The sequence below is a fragment of the Amblyomma mixtum genome, chromosome 1 (genome assembly GCF_055824585.1).
Source record: "Amblyomma mixtum isolate Tamu chromosome 1, ASM5582458v1, whole genome shotgun sequence".
Classification (NCBI taxonomy): Eukaryota; Metazoa; Arthropoda; class Arachnida; order Ixodida; family Ixodidae; genus Amblyomma; species Amblyomma mixtum.
The window spans coordinates 320220181-320241768 of record NC_143012.1 but is presented as its reverse complement, the minus strand read 5'-3'; the positions used below and the strand labels follow the sequence as shown (position 1 = coordinate 320241768).

The following is a 21588-nucleotide window of genomic DNA, read 5'->3' as shown; positions in this document are numbered from 1 at the left end:
TGTGTACATAACTCGCGCTCCAATTAGATGAATTTACATGTGTTCACACTCGCGCATAGCATGTCTGATTTATTGGAGTGTCTGCTGCACAAGTGCTCTACCTGCCAAAAGTTTGTGATGCGGGCGCAAAGGAATTTTATTGCTGTGCGAAACCAACGGTCAGTCTCAGCATCCAGTGCCCATAATATTCCTTTCATTCTATTCCCACCATACAAGTAATCCGCGAGGCAGCACCGTAATTATTTCGTGCATACCGGCACCCCGCAGACATCGGCTTCCGTCTGTCCTAGAAATTCATGAAGGGACTTCAGTGTGTTCACCTGCACAGCTAGGTTTTTGTATTTTTCACCTTCATATATATTCCTAATACGACTACCCATCTTTAAAGCTCCATTTTACTGAAGATCAATTCGAGCCCATAATTCTGAGGAAGCTTAGCATAAAGAAACAAATGCACTGCTGTCCCGTCAATATTCTCTCACCGGCCAGCAAAACTGCCCCGCAAACCGCCACAAACCGCCGTTGGTAGTCTTTGCAATAATATGCTATATATAAAGTTGCACGCGTGTCCGTGTTCTCTCGCGAACTGGCCGCCGCACCACAACTGCAGTTTTGCCGCACTCGCTGTCTCCGACAAAACTGAACGCAAATCACATTCGGAGCGCATTACTGGCACGTTTCCCTTCTTCTCATACCAAGCTCATTTACTACATTTTTCACTGCCCCTTACAGCAAAGCCGCGACTCTGCAAGGTCCGCCGTTCCAGTGCATACAACCGCGCCATCGGAGCGCGTCAGGAAGAACATGGCGGACGACGCGAGCCGCAGGGGAAAGGGCGGTAGGAGAGGAGGGACTTGTCGCTACTTAGCAAAGCTGATCTAGGGACTTTAGTCTTCCCCTGCCACCCTTCAGCTCCCGTGGAAAGGTTCACCTTCCTTACCATTTCTCCTCACTGATAACTGCACACAGTTGCATGATACGAAAATGCTACAAGGAGTAACTGACAGGGACAGGTTAAGGTAGAAAGCGGCGGAGATCAGAGAAGCAGCTCGTGCTAGTAGTTCGGTGGAAATAAAGAGATGGAAGTGGACTTGCGCGCGACTTGTGATGCAGAGAAAAATATATTCTATTCCAAAGGAATAGAAAGGTCGCCGCAGCGACATAAAGGTAAGGAAATCTGGATAGCGTGGCCCCGGTTGGTGCAGGTCAGAACTAATGTAGTAACCGCATGAGGTGGCGTGTACGGCGGCAACGGCCGCTCCTACCGCTGCCGTTGGTACGCCTGCACGAAGCGATGAGACGGTGTTCGTTTGCTGCCGTTTCGACGTCACTTAGCTTTATCATTAAAGTATACCAGCGCCAGTTCCCAGTTTTTAAGACTGAGCAGCATATAGTACGATAAAAGCCTCGATGAAAATTCCGCTTTGGTAATACCCGACATTTCTAAAGGACAGCGCAGTGGCGTCAAAGTGAGTGCTAAAGGTGACCGATTTTTTATGGCGCAAAGGCGCCTGCGGCCAAAGAGAGCCATGACACAAATATTTTTCTGCTCCTCAAGGGAGGGTCAAAGACCCACTTCCCAAGCATTTGAGCCTGAAGAAGCGTTCTCTGCGTCGAACGGGACGCGCGATCGTAAGACGCCGCCGCCAAATGTATCGAAATCACACTGCGCGCGTCTGCATGCGTAGAGATTAGCAGTTATTAAAGGCGCGACGCATTAAGTCTACAATACGTGGTCACGTGGCGTCAATAAGTTTGCTCTCGCTGAGATTCGCGACCTGCGCAGCATAGGGCATGCATACTAATTATTATATTTCCTGTGTTAATTTTGATTATGATGCATCCGCACTGCATTTCTGAACCAGTATACGATTCAGCGGAGAGTATACAACTTATTTTCAGTTTATACAAGGGAAACAACACTCGCGCCTAATTTCATTTGCCGGTCGGCGACGCGTCGCTGACAGCGAGGCTGACGCTGGCTTCGGCAGTGTACGCAGCATCTACTGCGGCTGAAGCATTGGCTGTCGTGGCGATGAAGGCAATCGCAGCGGATCGCGCCCCTTTGGCGACTGTCCAGTTGCTGAATTCCTCGACGATGCGCCCCTGGTGACCGACGCTCTTGATGGTAGCGTACGTCAGCGCCGCCGCCACCGCCGCGAAGCAGCAGGCGACGACCGCGGCGCACGCCAGTCTGCGCATGCGCAGTCCGGCGGCCAAGGTGGTGGCTCGCGGCGCTGGCGCATCCTGGTCGCGCAAAGGAAATGCAGAAGCACGTGAGAGAGACTAATGAAAAAAATTGTCAGTGGTTTAGCTCTTGTTAAACCTGGAGGATTGCGAAAGCAACGAGGAGAGAGAGAGAGAGGCGATGGAGAGCGCGCGGCAGCAGCGGCGGCCCCGGCACGCTAGCTATGCGCCGCTACTGCGCATGCGCAACTGGCGAGCGCGGCGGCGGCCCCTCTGAGTCACCCGCGCAGCGACGGCGCGCCAGCTGTGCGCAGTGTGACGTCACTGCTCCTCGCGCATGCGCAGTATGACCTTTCCTCAGCTCTGCGAAATGGCTCGGCGACTAGCGTAGTGTTGCTTTCGCAACAAAAGTTACGATCATGCTTCTTTCTTTTACTGGGTGGCTCCGACCGAAAGTATGGCGCGGCCCCTTAGAGCGCACAGGAAGGTTAAAGAGGAAGAAGTGCCTACCCCTCTCCACTACGAGAAAGAAATTTTCTTTTGGAGAGCAACGCCGAATGAACTCCATTTTACAGAGCAAACCGTAAAGAAAAAAAGTAATGACGTCCGTTCTCAGTGCCCAACAACGTCAGTTTCTTTGATTTGTTTCTGCACTTGTCCATGGCGCTGTTAATGCATCGGAACTGCAGTACCGCTATCATCTTTAAATTCGAAAGCATTTCTTGCTTCATGAGCGGCGTGGGCAGGATGCATCACCACGGGCTGTGAATCAAACGTGTTCTCATGAACTGTCGATCGTCTAGAAAAAGTGTAATTATGATTTCTAGCAATTAATAATTGAATGAAAAGTTTAAATGATTAAATTTCTAGACAGAATATTATTTAAATAATAAGGCAATTTTGCCAGTTACTCCGAGTAATGCACGAAATTGTTGAATTACCAGTAATTTTTCCAGAATTGAAGGAACGATAAATATAATGAAATCAGTTGATGAATACGTAATAAACTGATTAATCATTGAGTAATTAATAATAACTAATAATTAATTATTGCCCACATATTAATGGATGACAAATAATTACTGTCCATAATTAATTGCATTACTAAGTAACACAGGAGGCAACTAAAGTCGAAATGCGTAAAGAGGCTTAAGTGCACCTTTAATTTTTTTTTCACTTTTCGCGGTAAGGAACGAACGATGTTGTTGATAAACCAACATTGAAATCACCGGCGTAGCCACTGCACATACATACGCCACTTCGACAGAAATCTTCAGGCCACATATGTGTTGTAAGGGTAGTCATAAAGGACTAAGTCTGTAAGGAGGACCTAAAACCTTAAAATTACTTTTAGCTTTTACCGGCGCCGCAAGTGCTCTGTATTTATTTTGTTTATTTATTTTCCAATACTGTTGGCCGGCTAATGCCGTTACAGGGTGGAGGCAGAAAACAAGCTTTTTCATAAAAAAAAATTAAGGTTGTGAGGAAAAGAACAAAACAACAAACAACAATACAAGCATGAGTGCAAAATTGCAACGTATACAAAATGTATTTCAAAAGTTTTGGTTAGTACCATTTTCGAATGACGACAACGTGTCTGATTGTGCAACAGCTGGTAGGCTAATCCATTGGGCGCGGTATTAATAATCATGCCTTCTTTGTAAATTCATTGATTGTGCTAAGGTTAGGTAATGTGTTGGGCCAATATTACAGACTTTCCTTGATAATAGAAAGAGAAGTTTCAGCCTAGCCGGTTTCCCAAGGGCTGCTAAAGAAGACAACTCCAGAGAACTGAGCATTTGTGTGACCTAATCTTTGCGTGAATAGTTCGACACGATAAATCTGGCTGCTCTGCGTTGCACTGCTTCAAGTCTTTGAATTAGGCCGATTTGGAAAGAGTCCCAGATAACACTGGCATACTCTAATGTAGGTCTCAGGTATTTTAAATAAGCTATAAGTTTCACAGATTGAGTAGCGAGTTTTAATATCCGACGGAAAAACACAGTTTTTTTTTTCTGCAGTGGAAAAAATCTGCTATTGTTACTCCTAAGTATTTGGCTGCATCAACTGTTTTTAGCTCGGTGAAGCCCAGCATGTAGCTATAATCAAGTGCATGTTTAATCTTGTTAGTATTCTTAAGACGACCGTTCTTTTACTCCTTTATTTTAATTTTCCACTTCTCACCACTGTTTAACACTAATCAAAGCATCACAACAATTTTTGATCGCCTCTGGCCTTTATTTCTCGATAAAGTAAACAATCATCAGCGAAAAGTCGTACGGTAATATTTTTAACAATATTAGAAGTAATGTCATTCATACAGATTAAAAATAAAACTGGCCTCAGGACAGATCCCTGGTGGACGCCGGAAGTTACGTTTACGCATTCTGATCTAAAACCATTAATTTCTATTTACTGGGCTCGATTTTACACTGCACCACACTACAGGTGATTCCCACCACATTTAGTTTTTCAATAAGATCAGGATGGCACACTCTGTCGAATGCCTTAAACCTCAAAACTATAAACCTCAAAAGCAAAACCATGCGACTCAAAGACTTTTGACCAAGACTGCGATGATAGGGAAGCGGACACGTCGTTCGCCGTACTTCGGGTTCGGAAGACCAGCTTTCGACAGCCTCGGCTGCGACGTCCCCGGGTAGCGGTGAGTGCGCGTTGGGAGGAGGCAACCCAGCGGACGCCATCAGCGCGACCGGCGTAAGAGACCTTTCGGCGCCGCGCTCACGGCGCGACCTCCTGGACCTCGGGCGCCCCAGCCGCCCCTCGCTCGTCGTGAGACTTGCGGCCACTGGCGAGGGCGTCACCTCCTCTCGCTTCGCCTGCTCGTTGCGCAGGAAAGCAGCAAGCGACACACAAGAGAATCACTCTTGCGCAACGTACGACGACAGCTGTGGGTATCATGTATGAAATAGTCACCGGACGTTTACTCTCGCAGTAAAGTGAACTTCAGCGAGAGCTGGATTGGTGTGAAATGCTGCGAAATGGTGTTAATGACGTGCTAATACGTCTTTTTAATGCAGGATTGCATTTAACGCCTACAATTTCACATTGTTTTGTACGCAGATTTTTGGTCCCTCCAACCCAGGACGAAATGACTATATTCAACTGCGCCTTGCGGCTTGCGGAAAGAAGGGAGTTGAAACAGATACGAAAGAGAAGACTGAAAGACTAGGCGCATCGCAGCAACCATGACTGCCGATACCCCCAATACTACCTTTTCAAATGGAACCTGACAGGGCCAGTATCACTGTCACGTGCTTACAGAAGAGGGTTGAAAGAAATAGATGGAACAGAATAAACAAGACGCACATCGCAGCAACCACGGCCGCCGAAGCGACGGCTGCAGCAACACACACTATAATATCCCTTCCCTCCAATTGGTATGCACTTCCTCATGCACTGGTTAACTAGTAATTCATGCGACAGTAATAATAGCAGCATGGCTAAACGCGCGCCATTTCGTACACAGCGAAGCGCAAGAAGGAAAACAAGGATTTATATAAAAGACACTGAACAAGAGAAAGTTCAATACACAATATCCTCACGATGCACAATGTCCTCACGAGATGACTGAAGAAAGTGATGCGTCCTCTGATGCTTTAGAGCACGCGTTCGTATTTTCCCTTGCACGCGCTTTTATTCAGCGCTCGCACAAGTTTTTGGTGTCCGCGTTTGTTCTCTTCGTGCGCGCGATTTTCTGTGTGGCTGACTCGTTGCGTCAACAAAATGTCTGTAAATGTGGTTGCGCCAACGTTAGCGTCCTCGTTCCAAGCACTCATATATGCGTTTATACAAGTGCTCGCGCTCCCTTAGCCGCACGCTGTTGCGCTGCCTTTGTGCTGGACAGTCAGGGCTCCTAAAACTGCTCTCACAGCTTTTACCTGGCCTCCTAGTTGCGGAATAAAATTTCAGTTTGAAACACTGGTGCCAGTCGGTTTAATATTTCTGAGTATGGTTTGGTTGTGGAGTAGGGGCCAACGCATACGCGTGCGTCATGCACTGTTATGCACGGCCGCTCATAGATCCATATAAGGCGGGCGTCCGGGGTGACTTGTGCAGTGAGGAGTAGTGCAATGAGGGAAGGAGAACAGTCTAGGAGAACCAGTTAGCGTGGAGCGCTTCACTTGTTCTCTCTCTCTTCTATGACGCCACCTGAGAGAGTTCTGTCCAGTCAGCGGGGCTGATGTCTGTCTACCTCGGTCTTTCCTCCTCACACTATTTCGTGTTACGACGCCGAAAATTTGAATAATCCGCAGCCATGAAACGGAGCCTTAACAGGTGTCGCTGTGAAAGAATTGGTGGGTACCACTGTGCAATCGCCGCTTCATACAGTCGTTGCAAAGTCAGCCTGGGAAAGGGTGGCGCGAACGCTTCGCTCCTCGACGCAGCTCGCCAATAGAGACTTCGGTCACCGGTGATATAATCTTTGGAGAGCAGAGTATCGAGCGCCCCATCCCACTCAATTAGTATGGGTCCCCGCTCACATGGGTCACTCAGATAACGAAGCAGCTTGCTTCTTTGCTCGAGGATTCGTCAGCCGAGCAGGGCCTGCCGCCGCCTGGCGGGACGCTCGTGAACGCTCGGTGTCGTATCACGAAATCTCCATTATCGCCATCAGCGAACCATCTACTCCCCTTCTCACAAATCTCTGACTAAACTACAACAGGTCACGTGGCGCCAGCTTCAGTCGCGTACGTTCCCATCCCCTGCTTTCTTAGCTTTGGTCGATCCAGGACTGTTCTTGTCACAGTGTACCCTAGGTGGGGCACCTAAAGCAGATTTCACTCACATTATGTTTCAATGCTCTGAGTTCCACCCTTCAGACACTTGGAAACTCTCAGACCTCGAGCGATGGGAGGCTGCGGTGTCCAGCTCTGACCCGGCCGTTCAAAAGCGGCTGGCGGACTGCGCCTTGGTGGTCGCTGGGAAGCACCAGCTTCCGGCCACAAAACGTATACCCGACAGCCATCCCAATACTGAAATAAAGTTTGTCTCCACCACCACCCGTGTTGTTTCCGGACTATGAAATGCCGTGCATGAAAACTGTGGCACGTCATAGCTACGGACTCCTACTACTTTAAAGATAAAAAGCTGCGCGCACTTATTAAAATAATGAATTGCAGATCAGTACATCCGATATAACATACTGTGCTTTGGGTAATGCAGTGTTCCATTCAATCATGTCTTATGCCGCACAAAGCTTCGTTCAATTATTCATCTTGGGCACTATAGCCGTAAGTATACCCCAAGCAGCATATTTCCTAAATTCGACATTACACCAGATTCTCGGCCGGCCACGAGTGATCCCCTTCCCTTATTGGTGTAGTGAGGGAAGTAAAACCAAGTTAGAGGAGGAAGCAGCTCCTTAAGATGCTCATATAGTGTGCCTGGCCTTATTACATGGCGGCGGCACAACATCGAGTCATCCTACATGTAGCCGTTTTAGTGGTATATCATATTTCGAGGCACGAGCGTCGCACCTTGCCGCCTTGCCCGAGCCACACTTAATAAGCATACGCGACTGGACAGCGCCCAGCACAGCAAGACGAACGCGCAGCGACCCCCGCCGGCACCTTTTCCTAATTCTCAGTGGCATTCGCAGTGCTCTACTGGTCAGCGCAGGTCCGCCATTCTTGCCGCCTGATACATCGATCATTCGCCTGCGGTGCTATGGAAGGTGCACCAATCAAGTTAAAATCTCACCTGTCGGGTATCTCGATGCATGCTGCGTTCCCTCTTCACTGCAATGTCACCCTGCTCCACGGGTGGAGGGACAGCACTCTTAGAAGGCTTCGCCACCCCCACCGTGGACCGGTTTGTGCGGCCTCGGAACGGCTCGGGCGGTGGGGCAAGCGCTGCCTCCTGGTTGGACGTCTCGCCAGTACCCGAAACGTCCTCTGGTCCTGTTGTGCCTTGGACGGCTGCCACGTCGCCATCGATGGCCGCCTGTTCAGCGGACTGCACTTGACCCATCGCTTCTGAACAGCTGTGGGCAGATTCTTCTTCCTGCTTTTGCTGCTTCCACGCTGGCAACGATGCTAGCTGCACGTTCTCTCCTCGAGCTCGCCGAACATGCGCATGCGCGGCCAGCACTGCTTGGGTGTGTGAACCGCACTTCTGGAGCCAACAAGGTAAAGCTCGCAAACCTTCAATTGCTGCGCCACAATGCACACACTGTGGCAAAATCTTTAGGCCGACTTTAACACATTGTTAAAGACATCCCATCAAGACAATACGTAGAAGAATCGACGACTGAACGGTGGGAGGAAATGCTATCCAGCTTTGACCCGAAAGTTCAGCATGGCCCGGGCTGGCCGAAAAGGCGAGAGAGGCTGCAAGATCTAACTCCTGGAACAGGGGGACCGACCATCAATTTCAGACTGAATAAAAGATGATTCATCATCATCATAATCAATGGCACGGCGCTCTTAAAAGCCCCCCGTGAAAGACGAAGGCCACGGATACACGTGAGCTCGCGACGAGCGAGAAGCTGTTGCCACCTCGTGATCCGATCGAGGCTCCGCCAGCCGCGCCGTGATTAGAACGACGCTCGCTGCTGCTGAAGGACTACTCTTCAGAAGACGGTTCCCAGCGTACGGAGAATAACCTAAAATCCCAATTTCTGCCTGCTTCCCGACTACCAGCCTGCGTCCGAGTCATGGAGCATCCTAGCAGCGACGTTTCGGCTCCTCAGGGTAGCCGAAGAGAATCCCGGCGGCGGGCCGACGAAGACGAGTCTTTTATGCACTACGTCATGCACAATCATAACCTCTGCCTAATGGCGCTGCTCATTGTCGGCTTGTTCACCGTGGCTGGTGCGGGTGCCGCCATCGTCGCAGCCGTGGTGGAACACTTCTGGACGTCCATCAACGACGCTGACCTATCGCTGAGAGCCGCTGTCGCGGGGGGCTCGGTCAGTCGACATCACCACGACGGTGGCATGTGCGATGCACAGGTCTCCATGCAGCAGCAATTCGGCGAGTATACCAGTCACACCATCATGTGCTTTGTAAACCACAGCCTACCGTCCGGCTCTCCGTATCGATTTGACGTGGACAATGCGTCGGCCATTCTGTGCGACGCTTTGGTTTTCGTCTCCGTGGGGTTAAACGTGCAGCAGAATGACCTGCGCTTCAAAAAACCCACGGAAGACTCTGAGACATTGCAGAGAATGGCCTCGCTGCCAACGGCTGTCTGGGCCTGCGTCGGCGGCGAAGCCACGGACTCGCCCGACTTTCGAGCCCTAGTGCTCTACAAGTCGTCGCGCCTCGAGTTCGTCCACAACGCCGCAGCCTGGACGCGACGCATGGGGCTCGCCGGACTGGTTCTTTACTGGAAGTACCCAACTTTAGAAGATCGCTCCGACTACAGTGCCTTCTTGAACACCATGCGTCTGGCCTTCCAGGAAGAGGCGCTTCATATCACTGTCGTCGTGCCGTGGCAGACGGCCAGGCGGCGCGAAGGCTACTACGTTCACGCGCTCTACACCTGGCTGCATTTCGTTGTCGTGGACACCCAGCAGACCGTGGACCCCACATCTTTTCCGGTCACAACGTGCCAGAGCCCGATGCGGGCTGTCTTCAGGGCTCGGCACAACGGCCAATTGGGACTGTCATCGGTGCTGGACGAATTGTCCATGGTGACAGAACACAAGCTCGGCAAGACCATGCTTAGCGTCTCGTTCGCTGGTGCCACTTTCACCCTGAAACGTCCGCGGATGAGAAGTGTCCGCGTCGGGTCGACTGCTCTTGGTCCCGGCCGGCCCTTTCGCCACACCAACACCTCCGGCTTGGTGAGCTACTATGAAGTGGCACAGGCGCTGGCTCGTAACGCGTCATCCTGGAGCCGCGAGACCCACGGCTTCTCCCGCTGCTCCGTGGCCCATTCGAAAGACCAGTGGATCGGATTCGAAGACCGCCCCAGCTTGCGCTCGAAGCGGTCCTTGGTGCGCAAGACAGCAGGGCTCGCGGTGTGGGATTTGCCCATGGACGACTTCGCGGGTGACTATGGCCCTACTTGGACGTTGCTCCGCGAGGTTAACGACCTGGTGCACGGTTAAGGCAAAGGAACGAATAAGCCTTGTGTTGTTTGAGCGGCAAAGGCTGGCTTCGCAGGGTTTCCTTCGCTTAGCGTTCCTTTGTGGACTGTAACTTTCACAAACGTTCAATGAGTGCATTAAACATATAATTATGTCTTTGCAAAAATTGGTTCACCACGACGTGCATGAGCACAGAACATTATCACCATAAAACAGAGTAAACGTACCCAAAACTATATAGTTAACTGCCTATAGAGCATGCTGTGCGAAGTGAAACGTCCATGCTGGCCTGAAAAATAATAATTGGGTCAAAGTTCTTTTTTTCGCGGAAGCAGGCAATCGCTATAAGATTGGTAGCGTAGGGCGCAATTCAACATGGAATGGTTCTCGACTGAACTTCAGAGATGGTCCTCGCAACAAAGTAGCGTTTCCCTGAAAAAACACACACACCGATGATGCGCTTAATTGCGACAGCTTGTTCAAAAAACTTGCCGTTCCGATGAGACAGAAATCGGCAGTCAAGCATTTTTTATTCGGCAATTATTCGCTTGTTCTGCCTGCTAGCCTTCCTGTTATCAAAATTATTTAACTCAATGTTTAAAGCCTGCTTTGGACGAAGGTACTTGTTGTATTAAGCGAATTATGAGCGAAGGGTTTTAATGGGGGCTGTTATGAGAGTACAACTCTAGGTTCGCATGAAGGAAGTTGTGATAGCATAAAAGCTCATTGGAGCAAAAATCCTGTGGAAACCACCTCGCGTCATTTGGAAAACTCCTTACAACTTAAAGAACAGTTAACAATGGGCCACGGTCTGTGGCGTCCTGTGTAGTTCTGGTAGCCAATTACAACAGTCAACGAAGTCAGCTTTTTAATGTTTGACTTTATTAAACAACACAGGTGTCATAAGTCTAGAGGTTATTATTTTTCTTGTGATTAGCTTCTTGTTTAGGTAACAAGAAAAGTTTTAACGGTCTACTTTTTTGTTGTGGAGGAATTCTGTACGGCGGTCTTGAATATGGGCGGAGCTTCACTGCAGACTTAAGTTGTATCCGACTATAGCTGGTAGGCATTAACGTCATTAGTGTTGTCACCAGAGCGGAGAAATCTCATTTGCTAGAGGAACGTGACCTCACCAGACCGGGTACGTTTGTGAGGCCTCCGCCTGCAAACTGTGGCAGGTTGTGCATGGCAAGAGCTTGGGAAGAGCAACATCTGCTACACTGGCATCCCAAGCCTTGTAGATGATGTCACCATCCAAGCCTTTGTGAAAGACACCCCACTGGTCCGTCCCGTCGTTCTGATTGACTGGTGAAGGGCGGGTGCCTTTTGTTTTTGCACATGCATACAAGGGAGTTGTACTTTTATTGCACATGAAGGTACTTCCGCAGCCTATTTGACATGCTCAAGATGTCAGTGTAAAACAAGTATACACATTCTGACAGGAGAGGAATGTTCAAATTTATGTCTGTACAGCATGTAAGTTGTTTTGAACATGAACTTGTCTAGGTACTCGAGAGGAAAATTGTTTTAGCAAAGAAAGCAAGACAAGTAGTCGCTACAGTACATGTCATCGGTCACCAATAAAGTAACAGGATAGCTGCAACTATCATTTGTTGCATAAGGAACTCTTGGCTATTACACTTCGATTATAATGCCCTGGGACGCAAAATAAAGTTTTCTGTCACATTCGCTACAATTCACGACATAGGAAATATGTGCATGAGGATGTTTTACAGCTTGCCACATAAAAGCGAACTTCCGCTCTTTGGAAAAAGGAAAACCAGAAGAAACAAAGCTATGCTACTCAAATGAGCAGAACGCACTTAGCACATCAACCTTTAGTCAAACAAGCAATCTTATGCACTGCAACATGCAGCCAGCTAACTCAAGTGCCTCCTCATGTGTGCCTGCAGGTTGGCCCTATGGGCGAAGCGCTTTGAGCACATGCTGCACTGGAATGGTTTCTCCCCCGTGTGTGTCCTGATGTGCATCTCCTTGGTAGATTTCTGTGTGAATCGCTTGAAACAAATGGGGCAGCTGAAAGGTTTTTCTCCTGTGTGTGTCCGTTCATGTGTTATAAGGTTAGTGGTATACATTGTGCGGTAAGGGCAGTACTGACACTGGTGACGGCCCTCCATTTTCCGGGTTTGAAACCGGCTCCTCTTGCGCTCTGCTGCATCCCCCATGGGAGGGATGGTGGCTGAAGGCACAGCTACACTGGAGGCAGACATACCTGCATCAGAGAAACACACAAATGATGGAACTATTCGGCTATAAGGTAGCAATGCTAACAGAAGTCTAATTCATCCTGCGACTTTCACATCTGCAGTTTCCCCACTGCTGTCATCCTATTTCCTCAGCAAAGAAATTGGACAGCCTGGACTTGTATACAGCATTAGTCCATACGATATATGTAGCATGTATCATCCAACTACAGGCAGTTCACCACACCATTTCAGATATGTTAAAGCTCTGTTTCAGGAGTGGAATCTGATGCACGCAGTTCAAGTGCCAGGCTTTAGTGCTTTTATTTAAGAGTCGGGGAAATAAAATTTTTGTCAGACGTTCTTTGTTTATTTGTTACCTGGGTCACCTGTTTCAGGCATTATAACAAGGGGGGGAGGGGGGGGGGGCATCTTTGTAAAATAAATGCAAGCAAAAATTACATTTGCATAATATGGTAAAACTCATCATTTTCTGCCACTGAAACAATATTTCATGGTAAAACATACCATTCTCTTATCGTACACATAAGAAAAGGCTAACATAAGACATCTCTAGACATTTTACTTTTTCATGGTAGGGATAAATTTCACCCAAGTGTTCCTGCAGTTCATCTCATTGCATTCTAAAGGTACTAGAGGAAACAAATTGCCCAGTGATGCCAAAATTTTTGCAAGATATGACAGTACTACTTCAAGTACAGCAAACATGATAAATATTGGTGGAGTAAAAAAGCTTTGTGTAGAGAGAACACACATGTGCAGCACATGAAAGTAGCACAGTGCGTCATCTCTGTAGATGTATATGCATATCACTGCTTACTGTGAACATCCTAAAAGATATAAGGCACCCTTGAGCGGCACTAAAGTGCACATGTGCATCTTGTAAGGAAGGCCAATTCCCACATCGTGAGGCATTATCAAAGAAGCTAGTCAAATAAGTACTCTTGCATGACCACAGTAAGAAAACTAGGCTAACTGAGACTGATGAGGAAGTCTATGGGAATTGTACGTTTCCAAGGCACAGAAAAACACGGCATCCTAACACAAGAAATACATGAAAGTTTCAGCCAAACTGTCATATTCAAAGAGCAGCATTTACTTTACATCAGCATCACACTGCACAGCCAAGCAAAGGCACTAGCCACCACACAGCTTTTTGCAGCTGACGTGGCTGCACAATTTTTAATATTTCCAAAACTGATTTTGCAATTTGAAACAATACAAAGCACTTTTGCTTTAGTCACACGAACAGTTCTGGCACTGCCCACTGGAACCTTTCCTTCACCAATGTAGTAGGCTCTGAAAGCAGCAATGTCAAATCAGAAACTGGTAAGCAAATAATATTTAACCCTATCATTGCCACTCCTGAGATAACTCGGAAGCCCACACATGCACATCCCCTGCTTCTCCTGAGTAAACTCGTTTTGGCTTTTTAACTCACTCCCTGCTGCTCCCAATAATACTTGTGTAAAAAAAAAACATGCAAGCATGTCATGCCATCTATGGACAGGCCCCATATATTCATAGGACTTGTAGGGTAAATTTTACACAACAGATGGTGTGATGTTTCTACTCCCGAGTTGCTTCATTTTGGTGGTTTAGGTCTCAGCATAGCAGCCGTGGCGATACAGTGTGCCACATGCGTCCGCACTTTTGACGATGAAGATATTCGAGAACTGCTGATGAATTGGAGTCCAGTGATAGCGACAACGAAGAAGCAGCCCATCTAAGTGCCTTGTCGAGCAATTACAGTGATGAAGACCCTCTGCCACCGAAAAATCCGCGTAAGAAGAGGAAATCCGACGGGCGAGATTTCTGGTGGAACATTTGAATCAGTACAACTAATATCTATAAGATTATCCTAAATAAAAATGTCTACATGTGCTGCAGAGCATTCCACTGCGCAACTAGGAAAAAATTTCCAGGAAACTAACATGCAAAAAAAGAAAAAACGGCAGGGAGTGTGCAGCGAGGAGCAAATAATCCTGGCAGTGAAAGGGTTAATCACAAGTACGTGCAGGTATGGCATGGGTAAAATTCATTTCAACTCCTGCGACATAAGCACTGCAAGCAATGGCAATAAGAGACAACCTGCATATTAAAATAAGTCTTTTGTGTGGCAGCATATATGCCTTCATACAACATTCGGTTACAGACACTGCATATTTTAGCAAGAATACACAAAGCTCGGACTAATCTGATTGCATAACCTGCGACAAGACTCTACCCACACAACACAATGTCAAGGCTCGACCATTCCTTCTTGCATCAAACACTTTTCCTTCTCCATTGTTTAGACATAATCTCCTCATAACGAAGCCATTTTACAAGCCTGCCATCACCATATCTGCTCCTGAATAACACATCTCGAGCTAATTGGTTGTTCATCACAAAGGAAAACAGTGCAGACTTCACAAAGTATGCAAAAAGGGAAGAGGAGACACTGCCGCTGACTGAAAACTTAAGTTTTATTGTTCTGACATCTCAGTAAACATGCAACAAGCATCAAAAACAAGAAGGAGACCAAAGCTGATAGGTGAACATCGGAACCAGAAATAAAGCAGAAGAACCATGATCACCCAGCTCCCAAATAGGAAACGCAACTCCTAATCCAGAAGGGCTATGGAAGAAATGCTGACACAGTGCTCTTTTAGGCTGACGATTTTTTCAGTCTCAATGATTTCTTGTGTGGTTTTGTCACAGCACCTACGCAGCCCACTCGTGTTACTCAACTCGGGCGTGAATTTACAATCTAGACAGTGAACACCTTCAGCCTCAGCCACTGAGGACAAGAGTGTCTACGTTTCCCTTCTCTTGTGGCCATGCATACATAAACAAAACTGGCAGATGCCTTAATTAAAGATTGTCAAACCACAACTACAATGAGATAGAGTGAATTTCAGGTCATCTAGGTGTTCACTGCCGAGATTACTATAAATCCACACCTGGTTTGAGTAACATGAGCAGACTGTGCAGGTGCAGTGACAAAACCAAGCGAGAAATCACCGAGGCAACAAAAATTGCGAGTCCAAAAGAGCACTGCGTCGACACTGCTTCCATAGCCCTTCTGGACATGGAGTTGAGTTTCCTATTTGGGAGCTAGGTGATCATAGGTCTCCTGCTTGATTTTAGTTCTGATGTCTGTCTATCAGGCTGTGTTTTTCTTGTTGTGTTTGATGCTTGCTGTACATTTTCCAAGGTGTCTGGACAATAAAACTTCAGTGTTTGATGCTTGCTGTACATTTTCCAAGGTGTCTGGACAATAAAACTTCAGTTTTTAGTCAGCGTCAATGTCTCCTCTTCCCTTTCTGTGTTCTTCGTGAAGTTTGGACTGTTTCTCTACATGATATGTGCTCCACTGTTGCGTGTAACTCTAATCAGTGCATATACAGAAGAGGAACTCTTCACCTGAACCTCGAACAGAGATAATACCTCAGGAATAACATGTGTTGTACTGGCTGCACAGTGCCCAAACCGGCCTTGAGTTTTTCAGGATGCTAACAATGCTACAGAAAGAAAACGCAGATATAAAAGGTGGTGCCCCAGGGCTTCTGTAGAGGCATCCACAAAGATAATGACAGGCCATGTACCAAACAGCAAATTGGTGACGGTAAAGACAATTTTTTTTTTTCTGGATGCCAAGAAGCCAGGACTCTGGAGTTGATAAGTGCACATGCATACAACAATCCTTCAGAACTGCTTTTCAAAACAGGGAATTTCTCTAAAAGCAGGGTGCTGTAGGAAGCTGCAAGATTGTGGAGGAGTAAAGGCATCATGATACAGCAGGAACTGCTGTAGACCAGCGTCCAAGGGTCAGCCTGAAAGATTATAAAAATTCATCAGCTCTTCAACACCTATGCAGGCCACAAAAATAAAGCACCAAATGAATGACATAGGCAGTGATATAAACCTGAAGTCACAATTATTAGCACTAACAGATGAACTTGACACAATGTAAGTGAATACCATCAAGCAAGGCTGCTGTTACACAGAGGTTTAGCAAGCACTAATAAATAACAAGATAATAAGAAATAGTAAATAGCATGCTGTAATAGATGGCGGCAAATAAACAAGAAAGCTTCTGAAAAGCTATTGGTCTCTGAGAATATATGCTGCAGTCTACCCATATAAGTGAATACACATCATCTTCTTCTTCATCATCATTATCATCATCATCGTCTCTCCAATTAACCCCGTCTTTAGCCAGCTGCGGCCACAATATCCCTGCAAACTTTTAAATCTCATCCGCCCACCTAACTTTCTGCTGCCCCCTGCTACGCTTGCCTTCTTTTGGAATCCAGTCCGTTACCGTTAAGGACCAGCCGTTATCTTGCCTTTGCTTTACATGCCCTGCCCAAGCCTATTTCTTCCTCTCATTTCGTCTAGGATATCATTAACCCGTGTTTGTTCCTTCACCCACTCTGCCCGCTTCTGGTCTCTTAACATAACATCTATCATTTTTCTTTCCATAGCTCGCTGCGTTGTCCTTAACTTAAGCTGAGCCCTTTTTGTTAGCCTCCACGTTTCTGCCTCGCTAATGAGTACCGGTAAGATACAGCTGTTGTATACTTTTCCCTTGAGGAATACTGGTAAATTGCCATTCATGATATGAGAGAATCTGCCATAAGCGCTCCACCCGATTAATTTCCCTCCCACGATCCAGATCAGCGGTCACTACCTGCCCTAAGTAGACGTGCTCCCTTACCACTTCCAGGACTTCACTACCAATCGTCAACTGCTGTTTCCTTGCAAGACTGTTGAACATTACTTTGGCTTTCTGCATGTTAATTTTAAGACTACTGTACTGCTCTGCCTGTCTAACTCGTTGATCATGCTTTGCAGCTCATCTCTTGAATGACTTAACAAGACAATGTCATCAGCGAATCACAAATTACTTAGGTATTCTCCATTAACTCGCATCCCCAACTGTTCCCAATGTAGGCCTCGGAGCACCTCCTGTAAACAGGCGGTGAACAGCATTGGAGAGATCATGTCTCCCTGACTGACACCCTTCCTTAATGGAATTTTATTGCTGACTTAATGAAGTGCTATGGTAGCTGTGCAGTCGTTATAGATATTTTCCAGTATTTTTACATAAGATTCTTCTACACCCTGATATATAGGGGTTAGTCACATTATAGGCATTTCTCTACCACCTGATTGATAGTGAGTACATATACAAAGCAGGAAAGCATTAGGTAAAAAAAAAGCTCTTTGGCCACCACACTTATTGTCACGGTGTACAAATTCTAAACTGGAAGAGACAATTTAGGTAAAACAAAAGATCTGCTAAGTGAATGCATGCATCAAGGCTGAGAATGTAGTGCCAGACCAAACAAAGCCAGCTTAGGGTAGCCTATTTTCATGTCAGTTCGGGCATGAGCTGACAAAATCAAGCTGACTGCAGTATTAATTGCACTCATTTAAGCAGGACTGTGCAGTGAACATGCCTCCTAAGCAGGAGACATTACTATAAAACTATGGTCACCAAGATTGTGTTAGCAAATGACAAAAAAAAAAACTCAGGCCAGAGTGAACATATTTTTAGCGCAGAAAGGGGTGTACTTCAGTAACTGTTGAACCATTGAACAATGTTCAAAGACTATGAAACATCGGAAATGGACTCCGTAGCAACCTTGCCCCTACTAAGTGGGATTTTTAGTGTATCCCCAACAAAGACATTTTTGAAACACTTACAAATGCTTGAGGTTAAAAGACCATCCAGTAAAACAAGCACAACACGTTTCTGTTACATGTGCCACAACAACAGCCTTTACCAAAAGCACAGGGCAAGCTTTTGCTTCAGCAAAACCTGTAAGAGCTGCACAAGCATAGTAAGAACCATACTGGACTGCCCGCTTACATGTGAGAGAGCTGTTCCCGTTGAAATAAGATCACATCATAAAACAATTGGGAGATAAAAAAAAAATCACGACTGAGAAGCAAGAGCTGAAAGATTTTTCATTTATCCACAAAATAAAGTTGCCTTATTTGATAGTGCTGCTCTCATGAATCATTACGCAGTATCTAAAGAAACAATAGTGGCGTTGAGTCTGTGAACATATCAGCTAGCAAAAAGACAAATCTTACTTCAAAGCTGCACTTTGAATTTTGTTTACTCTGATCAAGACAACAATGGAACTCCTCTAGAACCAGCACTGCAGGTACTTGTAATATGGCGCTAAAAAAATGAGAGCAATCATTTCGATCATTACCTACATGGTGAACTCGTATTTGTTTTCCAAACCCACCATTCTAGAACGAAGCAGCAAATTCCCCGCAAAGGAGGCCCTCCAACTATCTGCAAAAACCTATTGTTGTGTCATCGTGGTCAACTGTCTTGCATCTGCTAGTGTGCGCCTGCCAGCAGCCGTGGCAGGTGCAAGGCAGTTGGCTCCAAGGTCTCAAGAATGGGTTGAATCTACCGCTTGGAACGCCTCTCTCTTCAGGGGTATTTGCCTCTCAGTTCATCAGCTGCATCTGAATATAGCTGAAATGAAATAGGCAGGGCCTGTAATGTGGAGAACAGATGACTGATGGCACTTTAGGGTAATGAAGTAGATTCCAGGAGAAGGAAAATGTATAAGGTGGTGCGGCAGAAAGTCAGGTGGGCATGTGACTGACGTCATGAATTTTTCAGAGACACGGCGGCTGCACCTGGTATAGGGTAGGCCTCTGTCCTGCAGTAGGCGCAGTCAGGTTGAAGAAGCTGATGCCACAAACTAATTTTGTTGACCTGCAACATTTTTTAAGGACAGAAGGCAAGCAAGCCTTATACTTCCCATGCATTTCGAGGCAAGTTTAAGACTGTTTTCTCAGCAGCTATACCAGCTGGCTTATTTGGGTTTGTTTCAACGCAAAAGCATTATGGCTCCATTCAGTCGAGAACCTGGCAGCATGCCAGGAAAATGTGGATTGGCCAAAAACGTAGTGACGTCACAGATGGAGCAACAGAATTCAAAAGTGACTAAAACATCACATAAATTGTGGATACGAGGTCACAACATGACTCAAACGTCATTATAACATTTTAGAATGTAAAGTAAATTAATTGCACTGAAAAGAAAATTAGGCTGATATGGAAATCGAACACGTGCCTCTCGGATCCCAAGTCAGACATGTTACCCCTAAGCCACCAAAGCACGTTAGTTTGGCTTGGTCAAAGGGAGGCCTTGTGTGTCTTGTCTGACAGTGTCTGGATCTGCGAAGTGATATGCAAAGAGGATCCCAGGCCGCTGAAGGCAGTCATTAATGCTATCACGTCATACCATTCAGGCGGAAGTTAAATGTATCCCGAATTTTAACGCAACAGCATTAAACGAAACCTGCATAGGCGTTTACAAGCGGGAGTGGTCCCAAAAATCCCAGGTGACGTCCCCTTGTTAAAAAAGAAAAACAAAATTTCTTATGAAGGTCTTTCAGACTATGAGGCGAGCACACAACCCATAGGCCACAAAACCACGTTGCTTCTTGGTGAAAAAAGGTGAACCTAGAGTATGCATTGCATTGTGACTGAGAAAAAAAAAATTAAGAAATAAAATAAAAAGAAAATACAAATAAAAAACAATGCTTTTGCATTCAAAGTACGCAAGTAGTCGTAAGTGCTCGCTGTAATTTTTATTTCCCATTCCTTCTTCGGTCAACTCAACCAGAACTCGCGTATTTCAGGTCAGCATCCGAGCGCCATAACCACTCAGCAATAGGCATTTCCTTTCATAAAATAAAGGCACAGAGGCTGTGCAGTGCTTGAAAAACAATACAACAAATTATTGTGAGAACATACTCTGAAAAAACATTAATGGATATCTTGGTGCAAGAAAAATTCGCAGATTGTGTTAGAGAAAAATAAAACAGACAAAATGCAACCAGACACAATTATTATTAAGCAGATGTGGAAATGATTTTGTCAGAGCTGTGATAAGTTGACATTACAGGTCGGTAGCAAGCCGGAAAAAAATCAACCATAAAAATAATGTGGTATTAATAGATTATCAGACTGATTAAAATGTGTGTTGCATTTTATTGAACTGGAGTACCAGGGTTCGAACCCGATCGCAGCGGCCGCGTTTCGATGGAGGCGGAACACAAAAGGGGCTCATGTGCTGTGCGATGTCAGTGCACATTAAAGACCCTCATCGCCGCGGTGGCTCAGTGGTTATGGTGCTTGGCTGCTGACCCAAAAGACGCAGGTTCGATCCCGGCCGCGGCGGCTAGAATTTCTTTGGAGGAGAAATTCTAGAGGCCCGTGTACTGTGTGATGTCAGTGCACGTTAAAGAACCCCAGGTGGTCGAAATTTCCGGAACCCTTCACTACGGCGTCTCTCATAGCCTGAGTCGCTTTGGGACGTAAAAACCCATAAACCAAACCAAACCATCAGGTGGATGAAATTATTTTAGAGACCACCACTACACACTTCTTTCTCTCTTCTTTTAATCCCACTTTCCTCCCTTCCCTTATGGCATGGTTCAGGTGTTCACTGAGATATGTGAGACAGACAGATACTGCGCCATTTCCCTTCCTCAAAAACCAATTTACCAATTTATTTTGTTACCGCAGACTGTAACAACTAATTAAAAAGTTAATGAAATTTATTTTAAACCAGAAAAAAAAACTGCTTATGAGAAATGACCACTGGCAATGTTCAATACAACAAAAAACAGTGATAAACACTTTCAAAAAACACTGCATTTTCATGTAGCTCAAACCCATCAGCACACTCTTTTTCACTACGTACAAAAGTTAGCGCAAAACACAAGACAATCTCTGAACCTAACTTTTGTACGCATAGCTATGCACCAACTAGCCCAGCAACAAGTGTTACTTGAGTACTCTTTTTCAAATAGCCGCAAAGATAATTTTTTGACAAAAAGGAAAACTTGCACTAAGTTGAGTTGACATAGAGCCTGTTGATGTTGCACCTCTAAACAAATCTGCACAGACACAAGCTATAGTAGGAAGCTGGCTCACAATAGTTTAGAACCCTTTACAACAGCTGGACAGCTTTCTCAAAGAATCATTCTGGCTGGCACTGCAGCTGCACAGCTTTTATCTTTCGTGTGTACTCTTGAGAGTTTTAAGGCTGCTGACATGCTCGGAGTTATGCAGGCCACACTGAC

The 21588-nt window shown here is 46.2% G+C and overlaps 2 protein-coding genes across 2 annotated transcripts; one reads left to right on the top strand and one right to left on the bottom strand.

Moving 5' to 3' along the window:
- Window positions 1-1898: 1898 nt before the first annotated feature.
- Window positions 1899-8181, bottom strand: LOC149372659 (uncharacterized). Its single transcript, XM_089582349.1, has 3 exons — window positions 7912-8181; window positions 4797-5027; window positions 1899-2247 (listed from the first exon to the last, which is right to left on the bottom strand). Exons 1-3 carry the CDS (start codon window positions 8179-8181, stop codon window positions 1936-1938), a joined length of 813 nt encoding a protein of 270 aa, XP_089438475.1. The 3' UTR covers window positions 1899-1935.
- Window positions 8182-8851: 670 nt separating this feature from the next.
- On the top strand, window positions 8852-10267 carry LOC149372658 (chitinase-like protein 3). The gene has a single exon (XM_089567215.1). The coding sequence runs from the start codon at window positions 8867-8869 to the stop codon at window positions 10265-10267; it is 1401 nt and encodes a 466-aa protein (XP_089423341.1). The 5' UTR covers window positions 8852-8866.
- The last annotated feature ends 11321 nt before the right edge of the window (window positions 10268-21588 follow it).